Source organism: Acomys minous, assembly GCF_964271855.1.
Source record: "Acomys minous genome assembly, chromosome: 6".
NCBI lineage: Eukaryota > Metazoa > Chordata > Mammalia > Rodentia > Muridae > Acomys > Acomys minous.
Genome location: NC_140487.1, coordinates 80,363,536 through 80,377,110, shown reverse-complemented (window position 1 = coordinate 80,377,110; position 13,575 = coordinate 80,363,536). Strand labels below are relative to the sequence as shown.

Here is a 13,575-nt window from a genome sequence, read left to right as displayed (position 1 = left end):
CAAAACACCAAGGCAGCAAAACAAAAGAAAGTATGCAAGGAAGCAGCAATGGGTTCGTGAGAAAATGTTCAACCTCACTAACCACCTGATAAATCAATCAAAATCACCATGAGATATCACCATAGATAATGACAATATATACATTCTCAGAAAATGTTAGGGGAGCAGATGTTAAATGCTCAAAGCATGAAAATGATAATGTGGAACAAAGCACTCATCGGTTCATCTCAGCTCTACATATTTTACAGACTCCAAAAACATATCCAAATACACATAATGCCAATAAACACTTTACAAATACAGATGAGTCTGAAAAGTCTAGGCACCAAATATTAAATAATAAACCACATTTCCATGAGTTAAAAAAAAATGTCATGAGCAATGTACGGCTAATTTCAGACAGGAGACTGTTATGGTTCACTCCAGCTACAGGACTACACACACACACACACACACACACACACACACACACACACACATCTAAAACAGCTTCCTCTGAAGCACAAATCTACAGCAGGTAAGAGGAGGGATGGCTATGCATTAGTCTTGACAAGCTGTGATATTCAGTGGCCATTCCAAATATATGTGCCATTCCTTGATAATATATCCTCAGAGCATCATATTGTCATTACAACAAAAGTGTTCGCCTGAATTTATCCATGTGGATGTAGGTGTGTGTGTGTGTGTGTGTGTGTGTGTGTGTGTGTGTGTGTGTTTCAGACTTTTACACTTAGAGACCAATTGGCTCTTCTGGGTCTGTAGCTTTCCAACTGCAAAACTTAGAACCAATCATCCCCTGTGATTACAACATGCATTGCTTATAAACGTCTAGACATGTGTACACACATCATTGTAATCGTCATCAGTTCTGTTTCTCTAGGGAGCACTAACGCACAGCTTAAAATATATTACATTTTAGGAAGTTCTCAGATTTGTCTAAGACCAAAAAAAAACCCAACAACAAGGAAGTTGAAGTGTATGAAGTAAATATCTCATCAGAAATATAGTCAATTAACTACCAACCTCACAAAAAATCAAATAGGTAAAACTGAAATGAAATGTTACACTCGTTTTATTTGATGGGGTAAAAACATGGAACTATAGAAAAGCTATGTATAGATGTGGGTTGGGAATACAAAATAACAAAGTTACTGTTCAATATAAAGACTCATCGTTAGAGATTGATCTCAAAAAATATCCTCCCAAATAAACAAAGGTACATGCAACTTACCCCAGTGTAACAAAACCACGTAGAATTTCTGACAAATCATCTTACTTCAGAGACGTGCACCTGGAAAACAATAAATCAAGAACAAAACAATGCACATAGAAAGGCTTGTATAACTGGCAGGCTGTGGAAAACACACACACACAAAAAGATTACAAATAAATCTTCAAACTTCCATGCTCTACTATATTGGGCCATATCAGAGAACCACTTCACACTATATATATCCAAACAAAACGAATCTAAGGAGGTTTACAAAAACACAAACATTACATAAAATGACAGAATTTTAAAACTATGATTAAGAATAATAATCAATCAAAAATGGACAGTCTGCCTGGGTAATATAATGTTCTGCTACCACCCTTGATCAGGGAAGCTTCTTTTTGGGGTGGGTAACAATCACTGCTCATCAAAGCCCAGAGAGCAAGAACTCAGGCCCAAGTGGTAAATCTCCATCACTCCTTTCAAGGCTGAAGGAACAACATAGAAGAGAGGATGGAAAGAATGTAAGATCCAGAGGAAGGGGTGGGACATGGTGGAGCAGTGTGTTTTCAGGTATCACATGTTGCTGCATTCCTGAGCATTCAGTGGCTGTGACCTGCACAAGACTGGACTCCTCAACATTCGATAATGAAGGCTGAATGGGCTTAATGAGGCCCTACTCTTCCTGAGAATTAACAGGTAGTTAACAGTTGCTATGGGAGAGAGAGACATTATCTTCAGAAATGCAGCCACTGGTAAGCTCACCCATGTAAATAATGCATCATCCATGTTCCAGCAGGTAAATCCAATTGACCTATTTGGTATTAGCCGTAAAAGAAGAGTAGTTGACTCAAGAAAGGAGTTAGCACACAAGTACTCTTCAGAAATGAGGATTATTAGGAGGAAGTTCTTGGAGACCATGATCAGGGAATTTAGAAAAATAATAATAAAATGTGTCATAAACAGCATAACAGGGCTTTAAATCGAAGAGGAGGATTCCCTTTTGAAAGGATCTTCATTAGGAGAGATACCTTAAAATAAGAATAAGAGAGAGACCCATTGCAGACAGGATGTTGGCAGGAACCCAGAGAACATTAAGAACAAAATCTCTACATCAGAAGGGATGTCTGTTGTTTTACATGTTTTAGGAGGTGAGAAGGAAGTTTTAGACTATCTGGTGTGCAAGGGGCATGAAGGAGACACTTTACTCGATAGGGCCATAAATAAGGAATTGTAAAAAACATATCAATCACAGCTTTTAAGTCTATGTTTTAAAGAGACTGATAAGAAAGATATAGCCTGATTTCTTCAGGCTGTGGGATCTGGCCTCTTAGACTGATCAGAGACTTAAAAGGAACAGGCCCACGATTTAACAATTGGTTCATAAAACAGTCAAACAAAATCAAAGTACAAGAGAAATTAGTTGGAAAAAGGAAGAGGATCCATGGGAGGGGAATAAAGGGATTAATACAATCAAAATATACTATAGACATGTAGGAACATCGTAGTGAGATCTATTGTTATTTCTAAGAAATATGGACTAATAAAAGACTTTTTAAAAATCAAGCAAAGGGAAAACTAATGGGAAGCTGACCAAAATAAGTCTAATGCAGCAAATGCTATTCTAATGCGTCCTAATGTCAAACTAGAAGTCCCACATGTGCTGACATCAAATAAATTCATAGTGCTTAAAAAGGAGGTACAGATAATTCAGCCATCAGACCCTTGGGACCTTTTTCATAGGACATTGATACCATTAGTGGGAGATTCACTGTTAATCATATCTGTAAAGGCCTCAATGCTTTGTGGTGGGTGGGTGTGTGTGTGTGTGTGTGTCCCCACATGTGTATTTGTGCAAGTGGAGACCAGAGGTCCATGTCAGATGTCTTCCTTAATTGATTTCCCACCTTATGTTTTTGAAGCAAGGTCTCTCACTTGGACCTGGGGCTTACCAACTAAGCTAGGTTGGTCGGCCAACAATTCCCAAGCATCCTCCTGTCTCCACCTTCAGAGCATGATATTACTTGGGAGAGCAGCTGTACACAGCATTTACATGGATGCTGACTCCAAACACAGGTGCTCATGCTTGCACGGAAAAAACTATACTAAGTGATCCACACACACATCCAAGGCCCCACTTCCTTAGTTTCAGTACGTAAATTTGGGGTGATATATTCACACCACTCCAGTGGGCACGCTACACCAACGGTTCTCAACCTGTGGGTCATGACCCTTTGGCAAACCTCTATCTCCAGAAATAGTTATATTCATAACAGTAGCAAAAATTATAGTTACATGATAGCAACAAAAATGATTTCATGGTTGGGGGGTCACCACAACACAAGGAAAGGTATTAAAAGGGTTACACAGCATCAGGAAGATTAAGAACCACTGCTCTACACTAACAGTGAAAAGGAGCAATGTGCTTATAAGTCAATTACACAGAAAGGAGAATTGAGTTCCTTGGAAATGTGTGAAATAAAGTATTCTGCACCTCACCACCATCATTGGTAATTAGAGTTCAGCTACGAAAAGGGAAATAACTGAAAATAATTGTAAAAACCATTTCCCCTCCTCTCAAAAGCATCAATTGAAGACATCCATCTAGGGCTGGGGAGATGCTTGGGGGGTCAGAGCTGTACTAGCAGGAGGACCAGAGTTCAAATACCCAGCACACGAATAAAAAGTCAGGCATAGCTGTGTGTACTTACAACCCCCCAAGGGAGCAAACAAAAGCTCACGGGGGCTCCTTGGCAGCCATTCCAGCTCTAGGCTATATGAGAGACCCTGACTCAAAGGAATATGGTGCAGTGAAAGAACAAGACATCCAACATCTCCTTGTGGCTTCTACATGACACACACAAGCACATGCGCGCACACACACACACCTACATACACACACCTACATACACGGACACACAAACACGTATGCACACACACCTACATACACACACCCCATCTACAACACACACACCTACATAAACATACACACATCATACACAACACACTTACATATACACACAGAGACAGAGTTTTTGAGGTCTCACATTTAGTCTAGAAATATTTTCAAAGAAAAATAAGCAAATTTTGACTATTATAGACTTAATAAATTACTGTAGAATAACTAACACTTAGTCTTGGGCAGTGAAGAAATCTGTTCATTTCCAAAGTATTGATAACAATGCTTTGAGAATACTTATTTTATAAACCAAAAAAAAAAATGAGACTATCTTAAAAATGACAGCTTAGTCATATTTGATCTATAATACTACTTTTCTGGCCAGGCATGGTGGTGCACGCCTTTAATCCCAGCACTCAGGACGCAGAGACAGGCAGATTGGTGTGAGTTTGAGACCAGCCTGGTCTACAAAGCGAGTCCAGGACGGCCAAAGCTGCACAGAGAAACCCTGTCTCGAAAAACCAAAACCAAAACCAAAACCAAACAAACAAACTACTTTTCAAAAATAAGAGATCAGAAGCTGGGTGCAGTGACACACTCCTGTGATCCCAGCATTCAGGAGGCAGATGCAGGTGGATGTCTGTGAGTTTGAGGCCAGCCTGGTCTACAGAGTGAGTCCAGGACAGTTAAGGCTACACAGAGAAACCGTATCTTGAAAAATCAAAGGGGGGAGGAAGGCTGCGGAGGGAGGAATGGAGGGAAGGAGATTAGTTTGTCCTGGCCTTTCCTAGATTTCTTTATTCTCCACAGCTCTCTGCAGTCAGTTCACCCCTGGATGGCTCCCCTAAGTCAGATTCAGCAGGAGGACCCTTCAGGTGACAGAACACCACTGAGGGAAATCATGGCCTCAACCCAAGCAGGAGGCGGGAGGCAGGAACTGAATCGAGGCCATGCAGAAATACTGCATTCCGGCTTACAAGTAAGCAAGTTTCTCACTACAGTTTGCTTAGGCTGCTTTCATGTACAGTTCAGGAGCACCAGCTTAGGGGTAGCATGGCCCACAGTAAGCTGAGCTCTTCCACATCAGTCATCAGTCATGAAAACGCCCCACAGGTTTGCCGTAAGGCCAGTCTGATGAGGGCGTTTTCTTTCTTTTTTAAAATTAATTCTTACCCAGAGATCCAAGATGGCGGCGAGCAGTGTGGACCATGTTTGGAAGCTCCAGTAAACAATTCAGGCAATTGCACAGATTTCTGAGCCAGGAACACCAAGGTCCCCACACCACGGCAGCAGGAGTGCTCCATGGTTCGGAGGGACCAGGGTGCGGAGGACCTGTGTGCCCCTGCACACGGGAGGAGCACGGATTTTCTCTGATCGGGGCAACAGCAACAGAGGCAGCAGCAGCAGCAGTACCAGTGGCACCAGCCTCAGAAGCGGCGGTGGCTGAGGTTTGCAGCTCAGAGCCTTCCGGTGGAGGTGATTCGTATGGTGGCTGGTGGGAGTTGCTGCGGGAGAGGGGGCTCTGGACAGGATTTGGGTCGTGTGGTGCCTTGAGACCCAAACTGGACTCCGCAGACAGTTCAGCCCCACAGTCCCGGGTTCAGCTCAGTGCGCAGTGACATGGATACGCTGGCTCAGCCCAGCTAGTAATTCTGCCCGAGGCACCAGCTCAGCTCAGCTCAGCCACAGCTCCCCTGCTGTGACGCAGGCTGGGCAGAGCGCTCAGTTCCACGCTAGACACCAGCTCAGCACAGTGGCAGTTCTCCTGCTGTGACACAGGCTGGGCGGAGCACTCAATTCCAGCGGAGGCACCACCTCAGCACAGCCGCAGTTCTCCTGCTGTGACACAGGCTGGGCAGAGGGCTCAGTTCCACCCTAGGCGCTAGCTCAGTTCAGTGAGCAGTTCTGCCCAAGACACTAGCTCAGCTCAGCGGGCAGTTCTGGGGCACTGACGCAGGCTGATGTCAGCACGCAGATTCAGCATAGAGGCCCTAGCTGGACTTGCTGGGCAGATTGGGCCCAGAGACTCTAGTTGAGCTGTGCACACAGGCTCGGTGGCCCTAAAACTCTGGCTGGACTATCCACGCAGTTTAGGCCCGGAGTCCTGGGCTGAACTCAGCGCGCAGTGTGAGTCCAGAGTCCCTGGCTGAGCTTGGTGCACAATTCTGCCACGGAGACTCGGGTGGAGCTCGGCGTGCAGTTTAGGGCCAGAGTCCCTTGGCAGACAGTTGGGCCCAGCGACTCTATCTGAGCTCTTAGCACAGTCCCGGCTCTAAGACTCTGGTTGGACACAGTGTGCAGTTTGAATCCAGAATTCCTGGCTGAGCTTGGTGGAATGGTTTGGGCCCTGAGTCAATAACTGACCACAGCACACACTTTGGACCAAAAGCTCCTAGCTGAGCTTGGTGCGCAGTCCCAACCCAAAAATTCTGGCTGGACCCTGTGTGCATTTTGGGCCCAGGATCCCTAGCTGAGCTCGGCAGACTGTTCAGGCCCTGAGAATCTAGCTGAGCTCGAAGTGTGGTTCAGGCCCAGTGACCCTGACTGAACGTGGCAGGGGACCCAGAAGACTGTGGATACCTTGGCCTGACCCAATGCTCAGTCAGAGACCCAGAACGATTGCAGGATCCACAGCACAGGGGAGCTGAAGATCACTGGCTGTGAAAGTTCAAAACGACAGGGCTAACCTCCTGCCATCCACACCAGTGAAGCATCAGAGCTTCAGAAATCATGAGAAAACAAGTGAATCTATCATCAGACTGCCTCCACCCAACTCTGGAAGCTGCTCAACAAAAACAAAGACGGCAAGATGTCTAAAGGACAGCATAAAAGCATATGCAAAAAGCTCCAAAACAACATGGCGTCTCCAGTTTCCAGCTATCCCAAAGAAAACAACCCAGAGAACTCAAGTACAATGGAAATACAAGAAAATGACCTCAAATCCTTAGTAATGAGGATGATAATGGAGGAAACAAATAAAATTCGTAATCAAATGCAGGAAGACGAAGCCAAACAGATGAGACACATAAAAGAAGCACATAGAGTGGAACTGGAAAAATTTCAGGAAATTCAAACAACCAGATGAAAGAAATAAATAAAACGGTTCAAACTCTGAAGACCTATAAAGAGGCAATGGAAGAAACTCAGGAATATACAAACAATCAGATGAACGAAATAAAAAAATCAGTTCAAGATCTGAAAATGAAAATGGATTCAATGATAAACACACACAGAAGAAAAACGAGAATGTGAGACCTCAGGGAAGAAGGCGAGCAAGACAGAGGTGAGCTTTTCTAACAGAATCCAAGAGATGGAAGAACGAATCTCAGGCCTAGAACATACAATCACAGATCTTGAAGCAACCATTAAAGAAAATGCCAAATCTGGAAAACTTCTGACACAAAACATCCAAGAAATTAAGGATACCATGAAAAGAAGAAATCTGAGGATAATAGGCATTGAAGAAAGAGAAGATATCAGACTCCAAGGCCCAGAAACTATTCTCAACAAAATCATAGAAGAAAATTTCCCCAATATAAAGAAAGAGATGCCTATAAACATACAAGAGGCCTACAGAACACCGAATAGTATTGACCAGAAAAGAAAAACTGCCCGTCACATAATAATCAAAACACAAAACATACAGAACAAAGAAAAAATATTAAAAGCTTCAAGGGAAAAGGGCCAAATAACATTCAATGGCAAACCTATCAGAATTACACCCGACTTCTCAGCAGAGACCATAAAAGCCAGAAGGGCCTGGACAGAGATCCTGCAAACCCTAAGAGACAACAGATGCCAGGCCAGACTACTTTACCTACTGAAACTATCAATAACCATTGATGGAGAAAACAAAATATTCCATGACAAAAACAAATTCAAACAGTACCTATCCACAAATCCAGCTTTACAGAAGCTACCAGAAGGAAAACTCCATCCCAAAGGGTCAAGCTACAACCAAAACTACTCAGGAAATAGATAACTATACCATGGCAAAAACACAACTACACACACGCTCAACTAGAACCAACATCAAAATTAAGACTCTCAACAGTCACTGGTCATTAATATCTCTCAACATCAAAGGTCTCAATTCTCCAATAAAATGACACAGACTAACTGAATGGGTGCATAAACAAGATCCAACATTCTTCTGCATTCAAGAAACACATCTCACCCATAACGATAGGCATTACCTTAGGGTAAAAGGTTGGAAAAAATATTCCAAGCAAATGGTCACAAGAGGCAAGCGGGCATATCCATTTTAATATCGAACAAAATAGGCTTTCAACCAAAATTAATTAAAAGGGATGAAGAAGGACACTTCATACTCATCAAAGGTAAAGTCAACGAAGATGGCATCACAATTCTGAACATCTATGCTCCCAATACAGGGGCACCCACATTTATAAAAGATCTGCTAAAAAAGCTTAAACCACACATCGATCCCCACACAATAATACTGGGAGATTTCAACACCCCAATCTCACTGAAGGATAAGTCATTGAAACAGAAACTAAGCCGAGAAATAACATCATTAACCAATGCCATGGGTCAAATGGATCTAACAGATATCTATAAAACCTTTCTCCCAAACAAGAAAGAATATACCTTCTTCTCTGTACCCCATGGAACCTTCTCCAAAATTGTTCACATCATAGGTCACAAAGCAAGCCTCAACAGATACAAGAGGATTGAAATAATACCTTGTATCCTATCAGATCACCATGCTCTTAGGCTGCAGTTCAACAACAACAGAAATAACAAAAAGCCTACACGTATGTGGAAACTAAACAACTCTCTGCTAAATGACACCTGGGTCAGGGAAGAAATAAAGAAAGAAATCAAGGAGTTTCTGAAATTCAATGAAAATGAAGGAACAACATACCCAAATTTGTGGGATACACTGAAAGCAGTGTGAAGAGGAAAATTCATAGCACTAAGTGCCTTTAAAAAGAAATTGGAAACGTCACACATAAGCATCTTAACGACACAACTGGAAGCCCTAGGAAAAAAAGAAGCAGAAACACCCAAAAGGAGTAATCGTCTGGAAATAATCAAACTCACAGCTGAAATTAACAAATAAGAAACTAAGAAAAAAGTCCAAAGAATCAACAAAACCAAGAGCTTGTTCTTTGAAAAAATCAATAAGACAGACCGTTAGCCAAACTAACTAAAAGGCAGAGAGATAGTATTGAAATCAACAAAATCAGAAATGAAAAGGGAGACATAACAACAGACACTGAAGAAATACAAAGAATCATAAGATCCCAGTTTGAAAGCATATATGACACAAAATTTGAAAATCTAAGGGAATGGATGATTTTCTTGATCAATTTCACTTGCCAAAGTTGAGTGAAGAACAGATAAACAATCAGAAATAGAAGCAATCATTGATAGTCTCCCAACCAAAAAAAAAAGCCCAGGGCCAGATGGTTTCAGTGCAGAATTCTACCAGACCTTCAAGGATGAGCTAATACCAATACTCTTCAAGCTACTCCAGAAGATAGAAATGGATGGAACATTACCAAAGTCATTCTATGAGGACATAGTCACATTGATAACTAAACCTCACAAAGACGCAACAAAGAAAGAGAATTTCAGACCAATTTCTCTTATGGACAGTGATGCAAAAATACTAAATAAAATACTTGCAAAATGAATACAAGAACACATCAAAGATATCATTCTTCATGACCAAGTAGGCTTCATTCCAGGCAGGCAGGGATGGTTTAATATACGGAAATCCAGCAATGTAATCCACCATATAAACAAAATGAAAATAAAAAAACAACATGATCATCTCTTTAGATGCAGAGAAAGCATTTGATAAAATCCAACACCCATTCATGTTTAAAGTTTTAGAGAGATTGGGGATACAAGACACTTTCCTAAACATAATTAACAGCAAGCCAATAGCCAAAATCAAAGTAAATGGTGAGATACCCAGGAAATTCCTCTAATTTTGGGAACAAGGCAAGGCTGCCCATATCTCTTCAATATAGTACTCGAAGTTCTAGCCAGAGCAATAAGACAACAAAAGGAGATAAAGGGTATCCAAATGGGAAAGGAGGAAGTCAAATTATCCCTATTTGCAGAAGATATGACAGTGTACATAAGTGACCCTCAAAATTCCACCAGAGAACTCCTACAGCTGATAAACACCTTCAGCAAATTGGCTGGATACAAAATTAACTCAAAAAAGTCTGTAGCCTTCCTATACACAAATGACAAGCTTGCAGAGGAAGAAATTAGGAAAGCCACACCCTTCACATTATCCACAAGCAATATAAAATATTTAGGAGTTACTCTAACTAAGAAAGCGAAGGCCTTGTTTGAAAAATTTCAAAACTCTGAAGAAAGAGATTGAAGATGACATGAGAAGATTGAATGATCTTCCTTGCTCATGGATCAGGAGAATTAACATAGTAAAAATGGCCATCCTACCAAAAGCTATCTACAGATTCAATTCAATTTCTATCAAAATACATACACAATTTTTTAAAGACATTGAAAGTTCAATTCTGAACTTCATATGGAAAAACAAAAAACCCAGAATAGCTAAAACAATCTTGTACAATAAAAGGTGCGCCGGAGGAATCTCCATACCTGATCTCAAACTGTACTACAAAGAAATAGTAATTAAAACAGCATGGTACTGGCACAGCAACAAGCTGGTTGATCAGTGGAATCGAATTGAACACCCAGATATGAATCCACACACATATGGTCACTTGATTTTTGACAAAGAAGCCAAATCCATTCAATGGAAAAAGGATAGCATCTTCAACAAATGCTGCTGGTCTAACTGGATGTCTATGTGTAAAAAAATGCAACTGGACCCATATTTGTCACCTTGCACAAAACTCAAATCCAAGTGGATCAAAGACCTCAACATAAAACCAGAGACACTGAGTCACTTAGAAGAAAAGTGGGGAAGAGCCTGGAACATATTGGCACAGGAGACAACTTCCTGAACAGAACACCAACAGCCCAGGCCTTAATGTCAACAATTAATAAACGGGACCTCATGAGGCTGAGAAGCTTCTGTAAGGCAGGAGACACTGTCAAGAGAACAAAGCGACAGCCTACAGACTGGGAAAAGATCTTCACCAACCCTACATCTGACAAAGGTCTAATATCCAAAATATATAAAGAACTCAAGAAATTAAACACCACCAAATCAAATAACCCAATTGAGAAATGGGGCTTGGAACTAAACAGAGAATTCTCAACAGAGGAATATCAAATGGCTGAGAAACACTTAAAGAAATGCTCAACCTCCTTAGTCATCAGGGAAATGCAAATCAAAACAACTCTGAGATTCCATCTTACACCCATCAGAACGGCTAAGATCAAAAATTCAAGTGACACCACATGCTGGTGAGGATGTGAGGAGAGAGGAACACTCCTTCATTGCTGGTGGGAATGTAAACTAGTACAGCTACTTTGGAAATCTATCTGGTGCTATCTCAGAAAAATGGGAATAGGGCTTCCCCAAGACCCAGCTATTCCACTCCTTGGAATATACCCAGAAGGTGCTCCAGCACACAACAAGAAAATTTGCTCAACCATGTTCATAGCAGCTTTATTCATAATAGCCAGAAACTGGAAACAGCCTAAGTGTCCCTCAGTAGAAGAATGGATAAAGAAACTGTGGTACATATACACTATGGAATACTACTCAGCTATTAAAAACAAGGAATTCCAGAAATTTGTAGATAAAAGGATTGAGCTAGAAATGATTATAATGAGTGAGTTAACCCAGAAGCAGAAAGACTTAAATGGTATATACTCACTTATATCTGCATACTAGCCCAAGGGGCATGTCCCATGAAAGCCTTCATTTACCAGGAAACTGGGGCAGAGGGGAGGACATCCTATTGGGATTCTAGATGAGAGAAGCATGGGAGAATAGCAAAGTAGAAGAATCCAGAGGGTCATAGAAACCTACAAGTAGAACATTATGATAAGCAGATTTGGGCCCAGGGGTCCCGCTCAAAATAAGGCACCAGCCAAGGATAATACACGCAGTAAACTTTAAACCCCTACCCAGATCTAGCCAATGGTCAGAACATTCACCACCATTGAGTGGAGAGTGGGATATGACTTTCTCACATACTCTGGTGCCTCACATTTGACCATGTCCCCTGGAGGGGGAGACCTGGTGGCTCTCCGAGGAAGGACAGCAGGTTACCAAGAAGAGACTTGATACCCTATGAGCATATACAGGGGGAGGTAATCCCCCTCAGGAAAAGTCATAGGGGAGGGGAGTAAGGGAAAAATGGGAGGGAGGGAAGAATGGGAGGATACAAGGGATAGGATAACCATTGAGATGTTACAAGAATAAATAAATAAATAAATAATAAATAAATAATTTTTAAAAATAATTCTTTTTTACCTATACATTTATTTTATTATACATACATCTAATACACTACCTACAGCAAGAAGAGCCATGAAACAATCAGGAATTATATAAATTTACATTCATAGTGATTTGGCTATTTGTATTTGGCAACCTTGAAGAAAACATCTTTCCTATCTTGGGGAGTCTAAAATTCTGAATGTAAATCAATATCTATCATATCTCTTCATTATCAACTTAAAACATCTATCTAGAACTAAAAACATCTTAATCCCTAAACAACTAAGCTTCATTGTAAAACCAAGCTATTTGGTCTTCAACTCCATTAGAGACTTGAGAAGGAATAAAATTAATTACCTGAGTATACAAGAAGAGCAGGTTAGCAGCTTCCCAAATCAGAGGATGACATAGACAGTTTTCTACCTGAACAGTCACCAAAACCTCTCTACAACGTTGGAGCATCTTCTTCAGCCTCCTGGGTTCTGTCTTCCCATATAACCCTAGCTCATGCCAACTTGACAAGGACCCAACTGGGACAATGTGTGTGGTATGTAAGTGTGTAGTAAATGAGTGAGTTGCATATTGTGTGTGTATAGGTGTTGTATGTACTCTGTGTGTGTGTGGTGTATGTGTATATATTGTGTGCATTGTGTTTGTGTATGTATTTTGTTATATATTGTGTGTGTGGTATGTATGTTGTATATGGTGTGTATGTATGTGTAGTAGGTGTATTGTGATGGAGTGTGTGATGGTTTACATGTGTGCTGGGGTAGAAGTATGATGTGTGTATTGTGTTTGTGTGTGTGTGCACATGTTGTGCATGTACTGTAGGGCATGTGTATATGTTATATGTGTATGTGATGTAGTATATGATTTGTAGTTATATATGGCATGTGTGTTATGTGTGTATATGTGTGAAGTTGGGAATGTGTGTATATGTGCATAGGGTACAGGTATATGTATGTGTGTAAATGTGTAGGGGTGGTGGTATGTTGTATATGTTATATGTAGTGTATGTATATAACATGTGTGTATAAGTGTGGCATATGTACTGTGTGTATGTGTGTGGGTTGTGTATGGAGTATATTTTGTATG

At 41.1% G+C, this 13,575-nt stretch overlaps 1 protein-coding gene across 1 annotated transcript in view; it reads right to left on the bottom strand.

Annotated features, from left to right (window-relative positions):
* The window catches only part of LOC311600660 (leptin receptor), a 101,599-nt gene that overhangs the window by 72,605 nt on the left and 15,419 nt on the right, over window positions 1-13,575 (bottom strand). The window contains exon 3 of the mRNA XM_084787628.1: window positions 1,232-1,291. Coding sequence (XP_084643754.1) covers window positions 1,232-1,271 — 40 coding nt within the window. The 5' untranslated portion in view covers window positions 1,272-1,291. The remainder of the gene's footprint in view (window positions 1-1,231; window positions 1,292-13,575) is intronic.